The sequence below is a fragment of the Sorex fumeus genome, unplaced genomic scaffold, assembly GCF_029834395.1.
Source record: "Sorex fumeus unplaced genomic scaffold, SorFum_2.1 ptg000063l, whole genome shotgun sequence".
NCBI lineage: Eukaryota > Metazoa > Chordata > Mammalia > Eulipotyphla > Soricidae > Sorex > Sorex fumeus.
The window spans coordinates 59,545,045-59,571,356 of record NW_026606120.1 but is presented as its reverse complement, the minus strand read 5'-3'; the positions used below and the strand labels follow the sequence as shown (position 1 = coordinate 59,571,356).

Here is a 26,312-nt window from a genome sequence, read left to right as displayed (position 1 = left end):
ATGAATTTTTATTTATTTTGTTTTTGGGTCACACCTGGCAGTGCTCAGGCTTGACTCCTGGTTCTGTACTCAGGAATTACTCCTGGTGCTTCCCGGGGAACCACATGGAATGCCAGGACTTGAACCTGGGTCCACTGTATGCAATGTAAGCACCTTACTTTCTGTGCTATCTCTCTGGCCCCTAGTGTGATTTTTTTTTCTTGTTTGTTTTTTTGTTGGCTGCGTGCAAGGCAGACGCCCTACCCGCTGTGCTATCGCTCCAGCCCTTTAAGGCCTACAGCACCCGGTATTCCCAGGCGGTCTCCCATCCAAGTACTAACCAGGCCCGACCCTGCTTAGCTTCCGAGATCACGGAGGCGCGGCTCTCCCGCCGCCCTCAAGAAGTGAGTGGGTAGGGCGTCTGCCTTGCACGCAGCCAACATGGCGGACCCGAGTTCGATTCCTCCGCCCCTCTCGGAGAGCCCGGCAAGCTACCGAGAGTATTCGATATGCCAGACACAGTAACAACAAAGTCTCCAATGGAGACGTTACTGGGCCCGCTCGAGCAAATCGATGATCAACGGGAGGGCCTTTACTTACTTTTACTTACTTTACTTGTTTTTTTGTGGTCCACACCTAGTGATAGGCAAAGGTTACTCCTGACTCTGCATTCAGAAATCACTCCTGGCAATGTTGGGGAGCAAATGGGAGGCCAGGATTCAAACCCAGGTTGGCATGTGCCAGACAAGTGCCTTAGCTGCTATACTATTTCTCTGGCTCCACCTAGTGTGAATTTTTAAGGGAAAAAGCTTGCCCACTTCTTACTGCTATTGAATCCATTTTGCTGAATGTTTTACAGGAAAATTATTTTGTCTTTTAGATGGATATCAATCTGAAAGAACAGGTTGTCATTTTAGATGAAGCCCATAACATTGAGGATTGTGCTCGGGAATCAGCAAGTTTCACTATAACAGAAGTTCAGCTTCGGTTTGCTCGAGATGAACTGGACAGTATGGTCAACAATAATATAAGGAAAAAAGACCATGGACCCTTGCGAGCTGTGTGCTATAGCCTCATTAAGTAAGAGAATTTGTCTCTCTGACATTTGTGTTGCCTTTGAATGAAAAACACATTGTGAGACTAGGGATGTGGCTCAGTATGAAGGACTTGGACTTGGGTTCAATCTCCAGCACTACAAAATTTTTTTAAAAAATAAAGACATGTTCTGTGGTTTCCTGAGCATGGCTAGAGTTACCCCTAAACTCAGCCAGCTGTGGCCCCAAAACAAAAGACAAAGAAGTGTAATGTGTAAAGTAGGAGGGAGTAATTTCTTTTATGCTGCTATGATATTATAGATGTTTAAGGTGGCTCACAGGAACCCTGACTCAAAAATCAATTCTGGTTTAGAAAAAGAGATGAATAATCTTTATAGAAACAAGCAGAAAGCCATGTCATTTGTTTTGTAGGGGACTCACCCAGCAGTGCTCAGGGCTTACTCCTGGCTCTGCATTCAGGGATCACTCCTGTGGGTGTTAGGGACCATATGCTATGCTGGTATCAAACCTAAGTTGACCACATGGAAGGCAAATGCTCTTCCCACTGTATATCTCTCCAGACCCACATTTCAATTCTTAAAGGCATGGCTTTCTCAAAGGTAGAGATGGCCTAAACTCATTGTGGTTCAGAAATTTCACCAGAGGCCTAAAATCACAGTCCTGGTGCTGAAGTTGCAGGAAGGGTCTTAGAGAGTTATTGGCATTCAAAAAGACTTATAAATGGTAAATTTATATATTTCCTTTCTTTGTTATTATATAAAATATACTTAGTATTGTACAGAATGGTATTATGTGTCTGGTCAATTACTAAAATTTACTTGAGAGTTGCATTCCTATTTTTTCACTCTTGCATTTTACATCATACTCTCATGTAAATTGACCGATTCTTATTTCATGCTTTTACTCTCTCTGAGATTGGATATAGTTTATGAAGTCTGCTGTATTCTTTACTCATTTTTTTAATTGTATTTAATCTTAAGTCAATTAGAGATATATAGTTTCAGGGTTTTGTATTTTTCTTCTATTTTATTATTTTTCTATTTTTATACTTAGTGTATATGTGTAATAATTTTTGATTGTCTTGATATATATTGTTTTCAATAGATTAAGCTGCCTATAATTTTAATTTTTGTTTATCTTGTTTTCCATTTGATTATCTTTGTATGTTAGACATTCTCTTAAACTTGATTAAATTAATACCCTCAGGTCAGAAAAAAAATAAAAACATGTTGATTATGCTAGAGCATTTTAAAATTGGTAAGCTACTTGGGAAGTAGCAGCTAAATGTTTAAAAATAGATTATTTCAGGTCAGTGATGTAGCTTAGCAGTAGGGCACTTGACTTACTTGTGCGAAGCCTGGTTTAATCCCTGGCACCACAAAACAAAACAACAATTAAGAGTAAGGTAGTCTGACCCTTTATGTACTGCTCTAATTTCTTACCAGTGCAATATCTAGCAAAATGTAGTCACATAATCTTATTGAATGTACATTGTTTGTATGTATTAATGAGTATGTTACATATTTCCTAGGATTTTCTTTGTTGTATGCCAATTTATAATCCTTTCTTTATTAGATTTTAAAATTTCATTTTTTGTGCATTTGGCATAAGGTCCTAAGACCGACTTTCAGGTGATAAGATGTTAATCATGGAAAGCAGTATAAATGCACAGAACACAATTAGGAAACCACAAGCATGTTCTCTTTTCTGAATAAAAGCTTTTTTAGCTATGTCACTGTCACTGTCCTCCCGTTGTTCATCGATTTGCTCAAGCAGGCCCAGTAACGTCTCCATTGTGACAATTGTTTCTGTGTTTGGCATATCGAATATGATAAGGGTAGCTTGCCAGGCTTTGCCATGCGGGCGAGATACTCTTGGTAGCTTGCCGGGCTCTCCAAGAGGGGCGGAGGAATCGAACTTGGGTAGGCCATGTTGGCTGCTTGCAAGGCAAACGCCTTACCCGCTGTGCTATCACTCCAGCCCTTTTTAGCTATAAAAATGCTTATTTTGTGTAGTTGGAGGGATAGTTAAGATGAGGTTAAGATGCTTGCCACACATGCAGCTGGCCCTGATTCATTCCCTGGCCCAGTATATGGTCTCTCAAACACTTCCAGGCGTAACCTCTGAACATAAAGCCAGGAGTAGCCCCTGAGCACCTCTGAGTGTGGCCCTGAAATTCTCTTCTAAAATTCGCTTCACTTCACTTAATCACTTAATCCCCGTTATTCATCGATTTACTCAAGCGGGTGCCAGTAACGTCTCCATTCATCCCGGTTTCTTTTCTAAAATTAAGTTAAAATATTTCTTTTTCAGCATGAGATATGCGTATTTTTTAAAAATGACTTTAATTTGCACTGGTGTCTTAAGAACTTAAAGGAATACAGATCACAGATCACAGTGAATCTTTTTCTAGTTGAAGTATACATAGAAAGATGCCACTGGTTGATGGACTTGTTTTAACTTATTACAGTTGGTTAGAAACAAATTCTGAACATCTTGTGGAAAGGGATTATGAGTCATCCTGTAAAATATGGAGTGGAAGTGAAATGCTCTTAAATTTACACAAAATGGGCATCACCACTGCTACCTTTCCCATTTTGCAGGTAGGATTTTTTTTTTTTACTTATGAAATTCATTTAGTGAATTTGGTATTATGTAATCATGAACCAGATAATCCAATGTAAAAATTAATATTGGTGCTTAATTGTTGTAAAATTTTGTTTTGTGATGTTTATTGTTTTTAAGTGCTCCAGTAAATTGTGAATGAAAAAGTAACAGTGTGGAGGAAATAAAACTCAAAGGGATTATTGCTTTGTTAAAAGCTGTATAAATCAAAACATTAGATTTTAAATACTTTTTTAATTATAAAAGTTAAAAAACTTAGAAAAATAATAAAACAAGATTCATGTTTTCTTTAGTTCCTATTTGTAGACTCGGGTACTTAGAAATGTGAGTAGGCTATAGGCTACTATAAACCTTTTGAAATTCTATGCAAAATTTTGATTATGTAATTTTGTACATACCTGGGGAGATTTCATGTCCATATTCTCAGAGAACTTCTTCAGTTTTGTTTAATGCAAATGAAAACGTTTTACTTTTAGCCTCAATTACTTACTTTAATTAATGGGGAGATGACTCATGTGGTAGAGTATGTTCCTAGCATGTGTGAGGCACTGAGTTGGATTTCTATCAACCTCATCTCCCCCTCCCATGTCAGCACTGCCAGTATGGTTCTAGTGGCGTCCAAGCAACCTCGGGATCAAGTAGCACTGAACTGTTATGTTCATACCACCTAGACAAACACTGGAATAAGTGGCCCCAGTACCTCTATTAAGGGTGGCCTCTATAAAAATTGGAAGCAGCCAGAGAGATAGTATAGGAGATAGATAATGTGCTCACCTAGTACTCATGGACCCTGGTTTGATTCCCAGCACGACACGTGTCCCCTCTATCACTGGGGTCACTCCTGGGTACAGACCCTGAACCCTGGATGTGGTCTAAACCCCTCCTCTCTGAATTAATATAGGATTTTTTTAAAGGAGTGATTTGGTTTGCTTCTAGAAAATTTGAGTAAAAGGACTAGAATTCTAATATACATTCTCACGTATACCTGTACATACCTACTATAGTTTCTCTTATTAATGTCTTGCAGTAATACAGTACAATTATTGTAATTGGTGAAGTAATATCTTTACATTATATTTAACTGAGCCATAGGTTACATTAGTGTTTACTCTGTGTTGCATAATTCCAAGAGAGTCCTTTCCCTTCCATTTTCCTCTCCTGTCCTCTCTTTCCTTTATTATTATTGTTGTTGTAATGACCAGGGATCTCATACTTGGCCGTGGTACTTACCAGGAGTAGCACACTGGGTCATGGTGCTTGGGATCACAGATGGAGTACTAGCAGTGCATGTGGGGCAGTGCCTGAGCTGACCCCTGGTTCTATTAGATTAGGTAAAAGCATAAATCATGTACTTTGATATATAACAGTATAGCCTGCAGTATATCTTCATTGCTTTAAAAATCGTTTCATTTCTTGACATTGTTGTGCCCAAGTTTCAGTTCCCCAAATGCAGAGAGACCCAGTTCCACACACGATAATGCAAAAGCAAAGGAACAATATTACTAGCCCGAGCCAGAGCTAGCTCAAGCTAGGGTCCAAGTCTCATCCAACGCAGTAGAGTTTTGACAAGGACCCCGACTCCAAATCACAGGCAGTTTATATAGGGTTTAGAGTTAAGAAACAATTTATATACTGTTCTATTTTAGCATTGGCCTTATTACAATGGTGATCAGCAATTAGGCAATGGTTAGCAACAGTTTATAAAGGAGGGGACAGTGATCCTTCATGACCGACCAGACCCAATTGCCCAATTTTTTATCTTGGCAAATTACTCAACTGGGAGTTTACCAGAAACTGCAAGTCCTGCTCTGGGAAAACAGAAACTGAGGCCTAACTGAGACTTAATGTTAGCTATAGGCTGTCATGGCTGCTGAGGAGGCTGCTTTTTGGGCCTCACAACATCTCATTTCTTCTCTAGAACACTGCCAACCACTGACTTTTATTGATCTTAGTGTTATGACTTTTTATAGGGACATTTTTCTGCTGTACTTCAAAAAGAAGAAAAAGGCTTTTCAATTTATGGTAAAGAAGAGTCAAGAGAAATCCCTATTATTAGCGCTTCTACTCAGATAATGCTCAAAGGACTCTTTATGGTGCTTGATTATCTCTTTAGGCAAAATAGTAGGTAAGTAAAATATCTGATCTATATTTACCTCTAAAAATAATAGTTTTATTGAGTGTGAGTGTGTTTCATATATACTAATTTAGTGTATGTACTTAGAGAAGTTGTTAATAAGTGGTATAAATAATCCTTTATTAGTACAGACTATGTCCATTGAAAATTAATGAGAATGTGTATTGAATTTAGCAAATGAACATATTTAATTCATCATTAAATGCAGCCAACCCTGGTCCAATCCCATGCATCTGATACGGTCCCCTGAGCATCGCCAGGAATAATTACTGAGCACAAAGCCTGAGCATCACTGAGTGTGGTTCCCCCAAAGTTAAAAGAAATTCAGGGCCAGAGTAACCGTACAGCAGATAGCGTGCTTACCTTGCTCACAGCTGACCTGGGTACAATCCTATATGGTCTCCCAAGCACCGTTAGAAGTAATTCCCAAGTGCAGAGCCAAGAATAACCCGTGAGCATCTCCTGGTGTCGCCCAAATACACATATACACACACACACAAACACACAAATACACAAACACACACAAAGATTTGTAGTTGAAATCATAGTAGAGCAGGTAGGGTTCTTGCCTGACACACGGCTAACCTGGGATTGATCCCTGGCATCCTATATGGTTCCCTGTGCACTGCCAAGAGTAATTCCTGAGTACAGAGCCAGGAGTAAGCCCTGAGCATTGTTGAGTATGATCCCCAAGCAACAACATAACAAAAAATTAATTCAGCATAAAGTTTATAGTTCTCTAGGATTATACTTAAGCCATCTTTTGTTTTGTTTTGTTTTTATTTTTTTACTAAGGGTCATGCCCAGTAATACTGCAGATCAGACTCAGAACTTTGCACATTCTAGGCATGTGCTCTTACCACTTGAGCTATCTCCTCAGTTCAGTGTCAAAAAGTCGCTTTCTTGTTGCATTTTATCTATACACTATGAGCAAAAGAAAGTCTCTTTCTTGTTGCATTTTATCTATACACTATGAACAAGGACTATGAAAATGAAAAGCAGTTAATTTCTTATATTCTATATTCTATTCTTGCTTAAGTTTTATTTTCACTGTTTTTATGGTAGAATTATGTAGAGTTTCTGTGCTGCAGCTACAAGCTTCAAGCATCACTGCAGCTCCACCAGCCCGTGGCCATGCCGTTACCATAAATTTGCTTTTTCTGAAACTGATGTGGTATATTACATTAGTTGATTTGCTTATGTTTAACCATCCTTGCATCCCCAGAATAAAGCCCACTTGGTCTTGTTGAATGATGTTTCGGGAGAGATGTTGAATTTAACTTGCTAGTATTTTGTCAAGGATCTTTGTTATCTGTGTTCATCAGAGATATTGGTCTGTAATTCTTCTTCTTTGTGCTGTCTCTGCTTTTGGTATCAGGGTAATGTTTCTGTTTGTGATTGACTTCTAATCTCAGGGTATCGTAGTCTAGGAAGATATTTAATATAATTTCTATCTCATTTACTTTATGGAGGTATGTTTTGTGGCCCAGCATGCGGTCTACCTTAGAGAACGTGCTATGTGTGTTGGAGAGGAATGTGTACTTGGCTTTTTGGGGATAATAAAAGGGGATTTTATATAAAAGGGGATATATATCCCTCTCATCCATTTCTTCAATACAAATATTTCTGTGTTGAGTTTTAGTCTAGTCGATCTATCAGGAGGTGTCAGAGTGGTGTTTAAGTCTCAAACTGGTTGTATGCAAGGCAAAAAACACCTTAACCCCTATACACCTTAACCCTTAACCTCTGGCTTTTTCAGTTCAGTTTTTATATAATCAGATTTTATATTGGATGTATATATTATAAAGTTTCCCCACTAAATTAGCATTTTGTATTTATATAGATTTGCAGATGATTATAAAGTTGCTATTCAACAAACTTACTCTTGGACAAATAAGAGCGATTTCTCAGATAAAAATGGGCTTATTGTTGTACCAAAAAATAAGAAACGTTCACGACAGAAAACTGCAGTTCATGTGCTTAACTTCTGGTGCTTAAATCCAGCCGTGGTAAGCTTTGCATTGCTCAATACCAACAATTAAGTAATTTGTTTGACTCTTTTAGAGAAAATTTTATATACTTAATGCTGTTTTCTTATAGGCCTTTTCAGATATTAATGGAAAAGTTCGGACAATTGTTTTGACATCTGGCACATTGTCACCAATGAAATCCTTCTCTTCAGAACTTGGTGTTACATTTGCTATCCAACTGGAAGCCAATCATGTCATTAATAACTCACAGGTAACTCTTTTCCTCTTGTTTTTTAGGCCACACTCAGCTGTGCTCAGGGCTTACTCCTGACTTTACACTCAGGATCACTCCTAGAAGAGCTTGGGGGACATATGGGATACTGGGGATTGAATTTGGGTCAGCTGTGTGCAAGTCAAGCTCTCTACAAACTGCAGTCTCTCCAGCGCCATAAATAGCCTTCCTTAGCTCAGTGAATGGAAAATTACACTTTGCATATAAAGATTGTACTGCAGTTTAATATTTAATCCTCATTGAAGCTAACTTATCTTTAATTGAATTAAATTAGTTAATTAATTTTGGTCATTGGGCACTGTGTAAATACAAAAACGAGAGCAGCAGTCTATCTCTCCCGTCACCTGTGTTCAGTAGTCTCACGCCGGTTCCCCCATCCCGGGGAGGTGGATGGTGATGGGCAGGCAAAGGAAGGAAACGAGAGCCAGGCTAGTTGGTGTCAGTTGCAGTTTGTTCCATTCCCATCTCCATTCTCCTCTGATTCTCCTCCTGCTTCTTCCTCCCCCATGCTACTTCATTCTCCTCTGGCTCTGAAATCTGGATCTTGATCCCCCAGCCCAATCTTACTGCCTAGTTAAATCCCCAAACCATGAGGGGTTGGCATTTACACATAGTTGTGGTCACAATCAGTAGGGGTAAAGTTCTTTCCCTCAAGGGATACTTCTTCTAGGACAGATACCTATTAGCAGGACGACCTACCCAAGAGCGAAATCCCATGGGTGTTTCTCCTCCTTGTCCAACAAACATATAATCATTCATAATATTAATCATTTTGTATGGACACAGTAAGAAGTACTTTAAGCTTATAGAATTGCTCTCCTAGGGCCATCTTGATCTCAGACTACTGTGCTCAGGCCAGATTGTCTTTCCTATCCCTAGCAGGGTCCTAGTCTCGTCGTTACTTTTGGATCATGGCAGCATTTGTCTATGATCAAGCTCTTAACTTATAGTTAAGAATCGTGGCACTTTGGTCTGGCCCATTTCAATGCCAGGGTAGCTCACAGCTTTCCTTGGGTCCATTCAGTCCCTCATTGGGACCCTGCTTTTGGGGTGCTAGGAACTAAGACAACTGAGACTTAAGTCGAGAAAGCAGATAAGTTACAAAAGCATAATATTAACTGTCTTCCTGTAGCACTGTAGCACTATCCTCCTGTTGTTCATCGGTTTGCTCAAGTGGGCCCAGTAATGTCTCCATTTTGAGACTTGTTACTGTGTTTGGTATATTGAATACGTCAATGGGTAGCTTTCCTGGCTTTGCCATGTGGGCGAGATACTCTTGGTAGCTTGCCGGGCTCTCCAAGAGGGGCGGAGGAATCAAACCCGGCTTGGCTGGGCTGGCTGTGCTCAAGCAAATGCCCTACTGCTGTGCTATCGCTCCAGCCTGTATCTATACAAAAAGGATATTGCTTTAAAGTAAACTATTCAAAAGACATAAAGAGAGGAGAAAGGCAATATTAACTTATAATACAAGTTCAATGGCCTAGAAAAATCTGACCTTACAAATGAACAGATTCTGATTGGAGGGAAAAGCTGATTAACAGGTTGGGGAAGGGAGCATAGAGAATTGGTTAGAGATAAACAAAGTAATGGGAATGATTTGGGAGCACTGTGATGGGTGTGACCTGATAAACCTTGTGGCAAGGGAGAAAGAACAAATCAATTGTTATCCTACAGGCCATACCTGATGGTCTTCAGGCTTACTCATGGCCCTGTGCCCAGGGATCATTCCTGGAAGACTCAGGGAATATATGTGATGGTGGAGATCAAACCCACCATGCAAGTAAAGTGCCCAACCTGTTATACTATTGCTCTGGCATGAAGCAGTCTATTTTTTCTTAAACATTTTGTTATATTGTAACTTAGTGCTTATAGTTTTGATGTACTACAGTTTCACTATTAACAAAATAAAAATACCCTCCATCATGCTTTTTATTTCACTTCTAGTCCATCTCTTGCTTCTTGCCTATCCATTTCCTCCACTATTTGGTAATCCTCAATTTTGGAATCCAAGGCCAGGATTCATTTGATAGTGTATTCCCTTGTTTTATTTCTCTTTATCCTACACATGAGTGAAATATGATGTATTTGTTTCCTCTTGTTGGATAACACTTGGTTTTCTCTGCTGCTCCCGCAGGGAGCTTAAGGTTTATTGAATCAAGCCTACAACAGTGCATCAGAGGCACAACTAATAGTCCTATTTTGTTTTTCTCTTTCTTTTGTATCGTTTTTATGGTTTATTTAGCAATGTTCTTTTTTGTATAGACATAGGAAGACAATTGATGCTATGCTGTGTAACATGGGAGTTGATTGACTCCAAAATAATTTTTATTTTATTTTATTTTTTGCTTTTTGGGTCACACCTGGCAATGCTAAGGGATTACTCTTGGCTTTGCTCTCAGGAATCACTCCTGGCGGTGATCAGGGGACCGTATGGGATGCTGGAAATCAAACCCAGGTTGGCCGCGTGCAAGGCTAATGCCCTACCCACTGTGCTATCGCTCCATCCCCTCCATATTTACTGGGCATCCATATTTACTTGACTTAGGCCTCAGTTGCCCTTAGTTCCTAGCACTCCAAGAGCAGTTTCCCAGTGAGGGGCTGATGGACACAGGGCAAACTGTGAGCTACCCTGGCATCAAAATGGTCCAGGCCAAGTGCCATGATACTTATTTATAAGTTAAGAGCACGGTCATGGACAAACTCTGTCATTACTCCAAAAAAGAGGTAACTGAATAAGGACCCTGCTGGGTTAGGAAGGCTAACCTGACCTAAGGACTGTGGTCTGGAATATACAGTGAATGTCCCCAGGAGGAACCAAACTTCAAGCTTATTATGTCTCTTACGGTGCTCATACAAAATGACATTGCTAGAAATATTATAAGTAAATTTACTATGACAGTTTAAGTGGATTTAAGTGGGACTCCGTGCCAGGCTGTTTTCACTTGGGGCACCCCAGAGTGGGGTGGGTGAGACCCATCCCCCCCCCCCAGGGACCCAGTTCTGGCAGCTGAACCACTATCCAACTGCCCCCACACTCCAGGCTACTTTCCGGACTGCAAAGTGGCCACGCAACACATTAGAGAATACTTTCTACCCATTTTCCATAATTGCCACACCATATTTGATGGGGTTCAGATAGTAGGCAACAAATCAGAGACAGAAATATATAAATATATGCCTCTTAGAGAGCCCGGCAAGCTGCCAAGAGTATCCTGCACACACAGGCAGAGCCTGGCAAGCTCCCCGTGGCGTATTCGATATGCCAAACCAGTAACAACAACAGGTCTCATTCCCCTGACCCTGAAAGAGCTTCCAGTCATTGGGAAAAGATGATTAAGAAGAGGCTGCTAAAAAATCAGGGCTGAAAGGAATAGAGACGTTACTGGCACCCGCTCAAACAGGATGACAGTGATACAGTGATATAGTTTAAGTGGATTACTATCTGAGGAGAAAGCAGTACAACCTCCATAAAATCCCGCCCTTGGATGGATCTCCTAATAATCTTGAGTAATCTCCTTAGGTGAGACTCTGTCCTTGAGAAGGTGTGACCTTTACCTCTGTTTGTTGATTTATTAATGTTCAACCCCACCTTTGTATCCCCACACTACATGATTCATATATAACTGTGCTGTAAGGGACTGGGAGCAGAAGATAGAGGCAGGAAGCTGAAGGGAAGATAAAGACTTGAGGATAGAGAAGGCATGGAAAGAAGACATAGAGTGAAGACTAGATGTTAAGGATGAGAAGGTCCACAAGACGCTAAAGACAAGGAGGAGAACTGAGACTTTGGAAACTTTGAGGTCTGCGAGGAGACTTGGGTGATGGAGCTCTTATGACTGGGACTACAGCCATAAGGACAGCTATGACTGTGCCATAAAGAAAGAAATCGGACATCGCTAGGCAGTCCAACCATCCTGCCCGTCCTTTGCCCATTATCCGGAAGAGCCTGGAGAGGCAGCTCTAGGCCACCAAACACCACTTCTGTGTCCTTCCTAGGCGCGGGCCCACCGAACATGTCCAACCTAGAGAAACACCTGTTTAGCCTCAAGTTCGCGGCCAAAGAGCTGAACCGCAGCACCAACACATGCAACAAGGAGAAGGTGATGAAGGCCAAGATCATAAAGGCCATTTAGAAGAGCAACACAGAAGTGGTACACATCCACGCCAAAAATGCCATCCGACAAAAAAACCAGTGAATTTCCTATGCATGTGGATGCTGTGGACACTTGTGTCAATGCCGTGACGATGAGCAAGGTAACCAAGTCTATGGCCAGTGTGGTCAAGTCCATGGACGTGATATTGAAGACCATGAATCTGGAGAGGGTCTGTGCCCTCATGAACAAGTTTGAGCACCAGTTTGAGATGCTGGGTGTCCTTATGCAATAGATGGAGGACACGATGAGCAGCACAACACTGACCATTCTCCAGAACCAAGTGGATATGCTGCTCCAGAAAATGGCAGACGAGGCCGGCCTCGACCTCAACATGGAGCTGCTGTAGGGCCATGCCGGCTCCGTGGGCACCAGCATGGCCTCGACTGAGCAGGATGAGCTGTCCCAGAGACTGGCTCGCCTCCGGAACCAGATGTGATGACCGTCCTGCCTCTGGGAACTGCTGAGCGTGGAGCCGAATGCTGGAAGGCTCCTGATCAAAGATGTTGCTGCCATTTCAACACTTGAATTACATCCTAAAATATATTAACTAGCATGGGTTTACTCACTCTAACATTGTCAAAGAAGTGTTAGTTGGTTTAAGAAACTCCCAGAATTCTGTGTGTGTGTGTGTGTGTGTGTGTGTGTGTGTGTGTGTGTGTGTGTAGCAGGCTGCAAAATTATATTTTCTTTGAGCTGTGTAGTGTTCCATTGTGTATATACCATGGCTCATCTTATTTGGATTGTTTCCATATATTTTGGCTTTTAATAGCACCACAATGAACATAGGTGGTTTCATTATTTATTTTTAAATTAATTTATTTTATTTTTTAATTAATGTTTTTGTGTTCTTGGGGTAGATGCTAGGAAGTGTAATCACTGAGTCATATGGACACTATAATCTTAGTTTCTTGAAAAGTCTTTTTGCCGTTTTCCACAGAGAGTGGAACATTCCAACATTCCTACCAACAGTGGATGAGGGTTCGTTTTCCACCACATCCTCCCCAACATTGTTTCTAGTCTTTATGATATGTGCCATTCTCAGTGGTGTGAGATGATATCTCATTATTGTTTTATTTGCTTTTTGTCTAATAATTATTTATTATTTATTTTGATATAAGAAACATTTGTTTTGTTTTGTTTTGGGGCCACATCCAGAGATCCTTGCTCTGCACCCAGGAATCAGTCCTGGATGGCCTCAGGGGACTTTATGGGATGTCAGAGATAGAACCCAGATTTGCTGTGTGCAAGGCAAGCATCTTACCTGCTGAACTATCTCTTGGTCCTGATATATGAACTGGTTTTTTTTTTTTTTTTTGCTTTTTGGGTCACACCCGACAATGCACAAGGGTTACTCCTGGCTTTGCACTTTGCACTCAGGAATTACTCCTGGCAGTGTTCAGGGACCATATGGAATGCTGGGATCGAACCCAAGTCAGCTGTGTGCAAGGCAAATGCCCTACCCACTGTACTATCGTTCCAGGCTTTTAAGAGCATGAGGTATATGTCATTGTGGTTTTGCTTTGTGTTGCACTAATAGTAACTGAAGTTAAGTATTTACTTCATGTGCCTGTGACTATATGCTTATCTTCTTCAAAGAGTGTCTGTTCAGACTTTTGCTCATTTGTTGGATAGTTGTTGCCATTTTGTTGAGTTGATTTTTTTAAAATAAATATATTTTAGATATTAGTCACCCATTATCTGATATCTTCTCCCAATTACCTTTTTAAAAAAAACTTTTTTAAGTTTTGGTCTATTTATTTTTGCTTTGGGGCCTTACGTACTGCTGCTCAGGAGCTATTCCTGGCTCTGTGCTCAGGAGTGACCCTTGGCAGTGTTCAGGAATATGGTGGTGCTAGGGATTGAACCTAGGTTAAGTGCTTTACTTCCAGTACTATCTCTTCAACCAATCTTTTGTTTTAATCTCTTTTCTTTTTAAGAAACTATTCTTACCCACCCCCATAAAAACTTTAATTGACTAGTTATTTACTGTTTAATGATCTGGTTTCATCTTTATGCATGTGACTATCCAGTTTTCTCAAGCCTTCTCAATTTGAAAAGATTTTTCTTTCTATCTTGTATGATGTTGCTTCCTTTGTCACAAATTAAATGTCCATATATGTGTGGATTTATTTGATTGTTCTCTTTCTTTAATTTGTGTTTTATCTTCTATAGACCATTTTGAGACTTTTAATTTGAGTGTTTTCCCTGTTGATTCTCTGTTTTTTATTTTTCCATTTTTCTTCTGTATATCTTCAATTTTGGGGAGAGGGGTTGGGCCACACCCAGTGGTGTTCAGACCTTACTCTTGGATCTGCTCTTAGGGATCATTCCTGGTGGGCTTAGGGGACCACATGGAGTGCCAGAGGTTGAACATGAGTCAGCCACGTGCAAAGCAAATGCTCTACCCACTGTACTATTTCTCCAGTCCTTAGATATAGCTCTTAATGCAGACATATTTGTATTATAGGTTTGGGTTGGCACGATTGGAACAGGCCCCAAAGGTCGGAATCTCTGTGCTACCTTCCAGCACACGGAAACATTTGAGTTCCAAGATGAAGTGGGAGCACTTTTGTTATCTGTGTGCCAGACTGTGAGCCAAGGAATTTTGTGTTTCTTGCCATCTTACAAGGTAAAGGAATATTTACTATTCTTTTGGCTTTAAAAGATCATATATAATTTATTATAAGAAGCTTCCTACTGTTAAAAGCAACAAGGAGTTTATAGTTTTCTACACATGTTGATATACTTTCACTTACTGATTAATATATTTCTGTTTTAAATCTAAAATATTAAGTCTTGAAAGTCTAAAACATTAAGTCTTCAAGTAGTGTTAATTGTAAAAGAGAATTATTTATGTATATGTGATTTTTTTCTTAAAGGTAGCTTGATATTTTCATAGTTAAAAAAACATTCTTTTTAAAAAATTATACTTTTTTATTGTAATTTAGGTAACATGGTTACAATAGTGTTAGCTTTCATGGTTTTGATGAACAAAGTTATTGTTCCCCAAAACCACTAAAGTGCTCAAGACCCTCCACTGCTGCTCTTGCCTTACCCTAGACAGCTTCTTCCTTCCTCCCTCTCCCCCACTCTTTTTTTGGGGGGGTCACAAAGAAATGCACAGGGAAAACTCCTGGCTCTGCACTCAGGAATTACTCTTGGCAGTGCTCAGAGGACCATATGGGATGCTGGGAATCAAACCCGGGTTGGCTGCATGCAAGGCAAATGTTCTAGCCACTGTACTATCACTCCAGCCCCTCCCTCACTCTTTGGTTGGTAATCTCCATTTTGCAAGCAAAGCTAAGAATTTGTTTTCATTTGATATTGTGTATTCCCTTCTATGTTTCTTCATTTATCACAGACAGGTAAGATCATTTGGTATTTATTCTTCTCCCTCTGACATACTTTTGCTTAACAAGTGATGAACATTTTTTCATATGCCTTCTAGCAGACCCTATGTTCTCCTGAGAGGAGCAGGAAAATTCTGTTATCTCTTTCCAGTTCTGATAGGGTCATTAGTTTTTGTTTTATATATCTTAAATATTAGATCTTTATCTGATGCATTGTGTACAAATCTTTACTCCCGTTCATTCAGTAGGGTGTTCTTTAATTTTAACCTATATTTCGTTTGCCATGCAAAACAATTCTTAGGAAAAAAAGAAGATAATGGGCATCACTTTCTGATTTTTAATCATACTATTGTAACCAAAACATTGTGTTACTGGAATAAGGATAGATTCTTAAACCAATGAAATAGAGATGAGAGCCTAGGGGTAAAACCTCAAATATATGAACAATTAGCCTATGACAAAGGAGCCGGGTGTGTCAAGCTGAAAAAAGAAAAATCTTTTCTACAAATGGTGCTAAGGAAAACTTGATAGTAACATGCCCTGCCCTCCCCACCTACTCTGATCCCTGGAAAAATAGTATTTTTGAAACCATACCTTATACCACCCAAAAAAATGTTAATTCAAAGTTGGTTTTGTCTCATGAATTTAAAAATAATAGAATAAGATTATTTTCACCCCTGTGTTCATAGCAGCATTATTCACACACAATAAGCAAAAATAAAATCATCCTGTATGTCCATTAATAGATAGCTAGATAAAAAGGTAGGAAATATGGGTTTTGCTCAGCTCTAAATATGAAATATTGCCATCTGCAACATTGTGGATGAAACTTGAGGGAATTATGCTAAACGAAGTCAGTAGGATAAAGTCAAAATACTGAATCATTCCATTTGTTTATTCAGGAATCAACCCTTGAATTTGTTTGTTTTTAAGTGAAGCAAAACAAATTTTTTGTGCCATGCACTGCCATGCTCTGTGATTACTTCTGGCTCTGTACTCAGGAATTACTCCTGGCAGTGCTTGGGGGACCATATGGGATGCCTGGGATAGCACCCCAGGTCAGCTTATGCAAGGCAAGCATCCTACCCACTGTGTTATCTCTCTGACCCAAACAAGATAGTCTTTATTGAAATGTAGAAAGATATGAGGAGAGAGAAACAGAAGTAGTAGAGAGAACACTGGCTTCTCCAGAAAGGGGGAGGGGGGGACTAGCTCTTGATTTTATCAATGTTTTGGATATATTTTTTTCTGTTCAATTTCACTTATTTATACGAATTTTTCTGTTAATTTCTATCTACTGACTCGATCTTACTTGTGTCGAAGAGATTTGACATTGCGCAGACAGACATACAGAAGAGAACTTGCGTTAGATTTTCTTTCAGGGGAAAATGCGAGACAAGGACTAAAATGTAAAAGAATTGTTTAATTTTCTATTGTTGTGTAGCAAATTAATACAAATCTAGTACCCTAAAACAACACATACTTTTTTTTTTAAAGTAAAAACAGATTTTATTTGAAGGTATTTTGAAGGGGAGGAGAAAGAGAGTGGGAGAGAGTGGAGAGTAACGTGCTCAAGAGAGAACCCAGACTGCTTCAAGGGTGGAGAGAGCCCCACATACATCCAAGCATTAACTAGGAAAGTACACATCTCAGGAGGGGAGATGTAGGTGACACTTGTGCTTGGTCACATGGGTATAAGTGGCACATGGGCTTAGGAAGCATATGCACCACTCTTTTTTTTTAAATTTTATTGAATCGCTGTGAGATAGTTATAAGCTTTCATGTTTGGGTTACAATCACACAATGATCAAACGCCCATCCCTCCACCAGTGCACATTTCCCACCACCAATATCCCTGGTGTAGCCCCCCTTTCCCACCCTCCTCCTGCCTCCATGGCAGACATCCCCCATAATCTCTCTCTACTTTTGGGCATTATGGTTTGCAATACAGGCACTGAGAGGTTATCATGTTTGATCCTTTATCTACTTTCTGCACACATCTCCCATCCCGACCAGTTCCTCCAGCCATCATTTTCTTAGTGATCCCTTTTCTATTCCAGCTGCCTTCTCCCCTTTGCTCATGAGGCAAGCTTCCAGCTATGGAGCAATCTACCTGTCCGTGTATCTATAATCCTTAGGTGTCATCCTCATGTTATGTTGTTTTATACTCTACAAATGAGTGCAGTCCTTCTATGTCTGTCCCTCTCTTATATGCACCACTTTTTATCTCTTTAGATGGTTCAGTAATCTAGGTATGGCTTAACTGGGTTTTCAACTGCAGATTTTATTGACCTGTAAGGGGTTCCATTGTTCTCTTCATTTTTGGTAAATACATCTCTGCTGCAGCAAGACTGAGTTTCTTAATAATTTTTGTCTGGAAATGATTTTTATCTCTTCAGGGCTGTCCTCAGGTTCTAACCACGCAGTTCTCTCAATATAGCAGCTTCTTTAAAGGAGATGCCTACAGCCTACAGCCTCTCCTTTAAGGGTTTTTTCCTAATTAAACTATGTCCTTCCATGATAATCTACTTTTTGTTTAGTTTAGAGTCAATTAATGTGGGCCATAGCCATATTTGAAAAATTCCTATACCTTTACTAAATGCAAAGGGCTGGAGCGATAGCACAGCGGTAGTGTGTTTGCCTTGCATGCAGCCAACATGGCCGACCCAAGTTCCATTCCTCCGCCCCTCTCGGAGAGCCCGGCAAGCTACCGAGAGTATCTCGCCTGCATGGCAGAGCCTGGCAAGCTCCCCCTGACGTATTCGATATGCCAAACACAGTAACAACAAAGTCTCCAATGGAGACGTTACTGGGCTGGAGCGATAGCACAGCGGGTAGGGCGTTCGCCTTACAAGCGGCCAACATGGCCGACCCGAGTTCGATTCCTCCGCCCCTCTCGGAGAGCCCGGCAAGCTACCGAGAGTATTCGATATGCCAGACACAGTAACAACAAAGTCTCCAATGGAGACGTTACTGGGCCCGCTCGAGCAAATCGACGATCAACGGGAGGGCCTTTACCTTACCCTTTACCTTTACTGGGCCCAATTGAGCAAATCAATGATCAACGAGAGGGCCTTTACTTTACTTTTACTTTTGCTAAATGCATATCCTAATCAAGAGGTAAAATCTTATTTTTGTTTATGCCACTCTTTGGCTCAGGAATTAAACAATATAGAGTTTGTACAGAGGGCAGGAATATTTTACATGTCCATATAGGGGTAAATAATGCCAAGGTAAGAAAGGACTGTTAGGACAAATATTTTTCTTTCTCCTGCACAGAGAAGGTGTGTTAAACTGAAATGACATTTTGAACTGAAGTCAGATAGCAAAGATATCATGATTGGCAAGTTATAAATTCTCCATGATTGTAGGATAACACTGTTTTTCCTTCCTCAGGGAGCTTACGTTTATCGGGTCACACTCATCCCAGGGCACTGAACTTGTATTATAAGTTTAATATTGCCTTTCTTCTCTTCTTATATCTTTTGAATAGTTTACCTTAAAGCAATGTCCTTTCTCTATGGACACGGGAAGAGAGTTAGTATTATGCTTTGTAACTTGGGAGTTTATTGACTCCAAATAATATTTACTCCTGGGCATCTGCTTTCTTGACTCAGTTGCCCTTAGCTCCTAGCACCCCAAAAGCAGGGCCCCGACAAGGAACTGAATGGACCCAGGGCAAGCTGTGAGCTACTCTGGCATCAAAATGGGCCAGGTCAGAGCGCCTCAATACTCAACTATAAGCTGAGGGCATGATCATGGACAAATGCTGTCATGATCCAAAAGTAAGTAATAACGAGACTAGGACCCTGCTGGGGCTAGGAAGACTAACCTGGCCTGAGGACTGCGGAATGTATAGTGAGATGTTTGTATCTCTTACTGTGCTCACACAGAATGACATTGCTAGAAATATTAGAATATTAGATTTACTACAACTATTTAAGTAGATTACTAGCTGAGGAAAGAACACACCCTTGTTAGGATCCCACCCTTGAGCAGATCTCCTAGTAATCTGGAGTAATCTCTTTAGATGAGATTTTATCCTTGAGTTAATTTCCTGGAGGAGTGGTCTTACCTCTCTTTGTTGATTTGTTAATGTTCAACCCACCTTTGTGTCACCACCCTATGTGATTGCTATATAAACTAAGAATGTAAGCTCAGAGAGAGGAGAGTCAGAAGTGAGAGGGCTCGGGCTCCAGAGATCTAGAGTCAGAGCGAGAGGGGCTCAAGCTTGAGAGAGAGAACAGCCGTCCTGATCCAGGCCACACACAGTGGCTCAAGAGCACCAAACACGGGCAGTGAGAGAGAGCCTGTGAACACACAACCTTCAGCATGCATAAGATTTTACACGATTTTTTTTTTGAATGAACACATAAAGGGTGACTATTAATTTTTGTTCAGAATCTTTCTTATTTTAGTTCCAGAGAGGTTGCATGTTGAGAGTCTAGGTTTGATTCCTGATACTATAAGGTCTCTCAGGCCCCACCAGCAGTAACCCCAAGCATTGCTTGCTTATGCTCTCTTTCGCAATAAAACCAAAATCTTTCTTACTGTGTCTAAAATCAGAGGTATTTTAGAGCTACACACTAAAATCTTTGTGATTTGTACCTCAGATCAATACATTCTAATTTCATGTATTCTATATTGTGAAGGAGCTTTTCATATCACTAAATTTTCAAAATATACCACCCCTTCCCAAAAAATAAAACCCACCTCAAAACCCAAGTTATTTATTTTGACACCAAGAACCTTGTTTATATTACGTTTAGATCATCTGGAAAACCTAGTGACTTAACTTCCCTTTTACATCTTTTGCAGGAGTAAACTTCCAAGTAATGGTCAAAGATCCCTGAGTCCCCTCCTGGAAATTCTTTTTTCTTTTTTTTTAATTTTTTAAAAAAATTTTTATTGAATCACCATGAGCTACGTTTATAAAGCTGTGTTTATAAAGCTATATAAAGTTATATGTTTGAGTTTCAGTCACACAATGATCAAACACCCATCCCTCCACCAGTGCACATTTTCCACCATCAATGTCCCCAGCATCCCTCCACCCTCCCCTCCTGTCCCACCCTTCCCATTGTCTCTACGGTAGACAGTTTCCCTCTTACTGTCTCTACTTATAGGTATTGGTTTTTAGTACAGATAATGAGACACCATCATGTTTGATCCTTTATCTACTTTCAACACACATCTGCCATCCCAAGTTATTCCTCCAATCATCATTGACTTAGTGATCCCTTCTCTATACTCCTGGAAATTCTTATTCAGATGGGTTTGCAGTTTAATGCAAAGGCCGAAGAATATAATTCTGCTTAGTCCTTGCACTGTTAGTGACTATCAGGGCCACCCCAGTGGTACTTGGAGGTTACTCAGCAGTGTTCAGGTTTTATTCCTGGCTCTGCACTCAGAGATCACTCCTGACAGGGCTTGTGGAATAATAAGGGGTGCCAGGGATTGAATCCAGGTTGGCTGCACTCAGTCTCTACCCACTGTGCTATTTCTCTAGCCCCAGACTTAAGCAGAATCACACCATGCAGCACTTAATGGCCTCCAGGGCCATACCCAGTGCTATTCAGGAGAAAACCCAGGTGGTGCTGGGGATTGAGCTGGGGTCAGTAGTATACTATTGCATGTGCCCAATTTGTTTATATTTATTATTATAGATAAGATAATATGGTTACAAGACTAAAAGTTTATGGTTTTGATGTACAAAGTTGGCATATCAGTATCACCGAAGTGCCCAAGACACTCAAATACTGCTTTTGTTTGTAGCTGTCTCTTCTTTCTCCCCCACACTGCTTGTTAATCTGAGCTTTGTTATCTAAGACTAAGGTTTTGTCATTTCATAATGTCTGTTCCCTTGTTTTATTTCTCACTTATACCATAGATAAGTGAGAGCACCTGCTATTTGTCCTTCTCCCTCTGCTTTATTTCACTTAACACTCTATCCAAGGCAGCAACTTGTAAAATACCCTCCTCCCCTCTCCTCTTCTTTCCTCTTCCTCTTCCCTTCTTCCCCTTCCCTTCCCTACCTTTCTCTCCCTTTGTTTTGAGGCCTCACCTTGTGGTGCTGAGGGCTTACTCCTGATTTTAGTCTCAGGGAGCACTCCTGGCATGACTTAGGACTATATGCGTTGCTGGGGATCAAATGGTACTACCTATCTAGATCTTGGGTTGGAGTGATAGCGCAGTGGGTAGGACATTTGCCTTGCACGCAGCTGACCTGGCCGACCCAGGTTCGATTCCTCCACCCCTCTCGGAGAGCCCAGCAAGCTACCGAGAGTATCTCGCCCACACGGCAAAGCCTGGAAAGCTACCTGTGATGTATTCGATATGCCAGACACAGTAACAAGTGTCACAATGGAGACGTTACTGGGCCCGCTCAAGCAAATCGATAAGCAGCGGGAGGACAGTGGCAGGGATCTAGATCTAAGATTTCATCTTTTTAAAAATGATATTTTGGCTACACTCATTAGTCTCAGGGAGCACTCCTGGCATGACTTAGGACTATATGGGTTGCTGGGGATCAAATGGTACTACCTATCTAGATCTTGGGTTGGAGCGATAGCACAGTGGTAGGGTGTTTGCCTTACAAGCGGCCAACATGGCCGACCCGAGTTCGATTCCTCCGCCCCTCTCGGAGAGCCCGGCAAGCTACTGAGAGTATTCGATATGCCAGACACAGTAACAACAAAGTCTCCAATGGAGACGTTACTGGGCCCGCTCGAGCAAATCGACGATCAACAGGAGGGCCTTTACCTTTACCTTTACCTTACCATTAGTGCTTAGGTTTTACTCACGGCTCTGCACTCAGATTACTCCTGGTAGGGCTTGGAGAATAATAAAGGTACCAGGGATTGAACCCAGGTTGACTGCATGCAGGTGCTCTACCCGCAGTATTATTTCTCTGGCCCCAGATTTATTCTTCTCTACAGTGGTTAGAAGACCTGTACTGTCTACCTAGCCACTCATCTTAATTTTTATTTATTTAAACTGTCATGGAAATACTGAATGCACGTTTTGTGTAAAGTACTGTTAAACCCTGTTAAGAAATGAACAAGTTGTTCTTTAAGATTTCAGTTTGATAGTGCTATGAAAGTACATATACTTGTTCCAAATTAGTTAATATAATTTATAATCATGAAGGAGATAGAGAAATGTAGTTAAGAGTAGGAAGAGATCACATTTGAATGACAGAAACAGCAAAGTTTTCGAGGGAAACAAGGTAGTACTTCAGTAGGTGTTAAAAAAAGAAATGTGAGTAGGTTTTCAGTAGTTGATAGGAGAGTAAGGACCATCAAGTTTATATGTAAAGAAAAGCATTAGCAAAATCACAGGAAATAATTTCAATCAGGAAGTTCAGCATATTTTGTGTGAAGGAATTTAATACAAAAATCAAACAGGAGTTTACAAAATTTCATTAAAGAAACATGGTACATGGGGGAGTAGAGAAGTGGTAGAGCTTATGCCTTGCATGCTTGAGGCTATGGGCTCAATCTCTGGCACTGCACGAACCCCAGAGCTGCCTGGAATAGCCTTGATGGAATTGCATCAGTCAGTGACCTGCTGTTTCTGAGCCCAGTTGGGAATGGTTGCCCTAGGGAACCTCAAGTACCATCTGAGTGGCCCTGGACCCCCATGCAGTACTGAGTGTGGATGTGAAACCACTAACAGACAAAACAAAACAAATGAAACATTTAAGTCTAAAGTTCTCAAACCACACATTTCAGTAGTTTTGTTTTTTCCTGTATGTCTAAATAATTGAAATGAGTGATTTAATCAAAACTCTTTTAACTGGGAAAAATGATACTAATTTCCTTTTGTTAGAACCAGCAGTGTTTCTGTAAAGATAAAAGTGAGAAAATGTCATTCTAGGTTTCTCCCATGTTTCCTGCAGAGCCTCTTAAAGTTACTAGAAATTGTAGTAGTTTCATGAAGAATACTGTTCCTCCACTAAGATAAATTTGATTTTGCCTTTCTATTGTGATTTTACTAGTAGTGTCATTACTTTGAAACTGAGATGTCACTTTTATGGATAGAAAACTTTCTAAAGTCATTTTATGGATAGAAAGTTTTCTATTAAATCGTATTGAAAAGAGACTGGTGACTCTCTCCAAAACTTGGGTTTTTGTTTGTTTGTTTGTACATTGAAGACTGATTGTCTTTTACATCTTATAAGTAAAGTGCGTAAACCTTTTTTCTAAGAAAACATTTTGCATTTATTACTGAATATTAGTTAAAGAATAAAACAGAAATGGTTCTGTTTAGCCTCAAATTATAATTTTTATGAGTATTTTAAGATATGTTTATGTAGGGAAGTTTGCTTGCAACTTTTATTTTGCATTTTAAAGTTATATTACTTTTAGTTCAAACCGAATCATTTCATTCAAGACATTTTCTGTTCTCTTATTTAGGAGCTTAAAGCTTCTGTCATTATAGATTTTTCTTTAGGGAGATGAGTTGGGTTAGGGTTTGGGCCACATCTAGCAGTGCTCAGAAACTATTACTGGCTCTATGTCCACGGTTCACTCCTGTTGGTACTTGGAGAACCATTCAGTGGCACAACTGAACCATGGTTGACTGCATGCCAGGCACTGTGCCTTAACATCTATCTCTTGGGAACCCTCTTTATTTGAATTATTAAACAAGCTTTATTTTATTATTTTTATTATTTATTTTTATTTATTTATTTTTTTTAGCATTTTTGCGTTACACCTAGTGATACTCAGGGGTTGCTCCTGCCTCTGCACTCAGGAATTACTTCTGGCAGTTATCAGGGGACTATATGAGATGTCAAGGAATGAACCCAGGTTGGCTACATGCAAGGCAAACATCCTACCCACTGTATTATTGCTCCAGCTCCTAACCTAGCATTTTTGTTGTTGCTTTTGGATCACACCTGACTGTGCTCAGGACTTATTTCTGGCTCTGCATTCAGAGACCATCCCTAGTTGCCTCCAGGGACTATATGTGGTGCCCGAAATTGAAACCAGGTAGACTTTGTGCAAGGCAAGTGCCTTACTGGCTATTCTATCTCTTTGGCCCTTAACTGTGGCTTTTTTGGAGGGAGGCAGGCGAGGGACACACCCAGCAGTGCTCAGCACATGTTCCTGACTTTGCATTCAGGGATCACTCCTGGCAGGGATTGAGGGACCATGTGGGATGCGGGGAATCAAAACTGGGTTGGTCACATGCAAGGCAAGTACCCTACCCTCTTTACTATTACTCCAATTCCCTTAACTAAGGCTTTTTATGGAGCATATTTTTCACGTTGTGAAATAGAAAAATACTTTTTTGGTGTTGAGGCTTTTGAGATTGTGGTAGAGGAGTTATGTTTCTCTAAGGGGTGTAGTTCTTGAGAACATCAATCTTTTTTCTTAAATTTTTAAAAATTCCTTTATTAATTTATTCATTTGACACTCATTTATTGAGCACATACTACATTCTAGATAGACAACTCAATAACTTGGCCAAGGTCACATATTTAATGAAAACACTTTCCTTAGATCTTTTGTTTTCCTAGTCTATAGCTAACTTTATATTAGCATCTAAATTTGGGGGGGAAGGGGTACGTGAGGGTATGGGCCACACTCAGCAGTGCTCAGGGATTACTCCTGAGCACTGGGTTACTCAGGGATTAATCCTGGTGGTGCTTGAGGAAACATATGGAATGCTGGGAATCGAACCCGGGTGAACTGCGTGCAGGGCAATAACCCTACCCACTATACTATCGCTCCAGTCCCTAGAATCTAAGTTTTGATACATGAAACATAGTTGATCTCATAAATATTAATGCAATCTATTTTTATTTCAATCAAATATGCATACATGTACACAGTATGCATATATGTACAAATGCCTATGTCTATGTACATTTCGTTTTTCTTTTGCTGGGCCACCCCTGGCAGTGCTCAACACTTACTCCTGTCTCTGTTCTGGGATCACTCCTGGTGGGGCTTCGGGAACCATGTGCTGGGGATCAAATCCTGGTTGGCTGCTTTCAAGGCTAGTTCCTTACCTGCTGTATTATGGCTCCAGCCCTGAAATACATATACTGTATCTGAAAAGTGATTCTTTGTCCTAGGTTTATAAGTCCTCAGTTTTTTAACAAGGTCATCAGAGGGAATTCTTCTTTTCATAGACTGTTGAGCATTTCATTTCCCTTTAGATTGCCAGTAGCTACAAGTGATGTTACTTTCACCTCAGGACAGAATTTCCATACTTTTCTTTCCTACTGTTTTGGTTGATTTGTGTTTATATTTTTTAAGTTTTTGACCCTGAAATACAACTCAGCCTCCTCAATTGAAGATTATTAGATATTAGCAAATAGTGTACTACTTGGAATACTCCAGTAATATGTTGCTAGAAAAATTTTGTTGCTAGAATTTCTAGACTGTTGTTTCAATAGAAATGAATTATTTTATTTTTTTCATATTTCACATTTGAGTACAAGAATTAAATACTCCCATTTTACTGTATTTTTAAGGTTATAAAAATGCACGGGTACTTAATTATTCATATTTATTACTATTTAAAAGCAATGACATTTTATTGTTAACATATGCCACTTATAGGTACATATCAACTAAATGAAAGAAGCATTTTTTAAATGTTAATGCCTCATGAAATGAAGAGTGAAGAATCTTCAGATAGAAACATAAGACAAGTTTTACTATGAAATAAATTATGTGAATAAGATTTATGAAAGATGGTAGTCTATTTATGCAAGCCTATTAAAAGCATTAAGACT

At 40.1% G+C, this 26,312-nt stretch overlaps 2 protein-coding genes and 1 pseudogene across 2 annotated transcripts in view; all 3 read left to right on the top strand.

The window, feature by feature from the left end:
* BRIP1 (BRCA1 interacting helicase 1) overlaps nt 1-26,312 on the top strand; it is a 158,411-nt gene that overhangs the window by 64,111 nt on the left and 67,988 nt on the right. Inside the window, 6 exon segments of the mRNA XM_056127330.1 lie at nt 860-1,059; nt 3,505-3,637; nt 5,630-5,784; nt 7,637-7,802; nt 7,894-8,034; nt 14,677-14,838. Of these exon segments, the coding sequence (XP_055983305.1) occupies nt 860-1,059; nt 3,505-3,637; nt 5,630-5,784; nt 7,637-7,802; nt 7,894-8,034; nt 14,677-14,838 (957 nt within the window).
* The window catches only part of INTS2 (integrator complex subunit 2), a 186,620-nt gene that overhangs the window by 123,998 nt on the left and 36,310 nt on the right, over nt 1-26,312 (top strand). The window lies entirely within an intron of this gene.
* Nucleotides 12,069-12,645, top strand: LOC130035564 (charged multivesicular body protein 1B1-like; annotated as a pseudogene).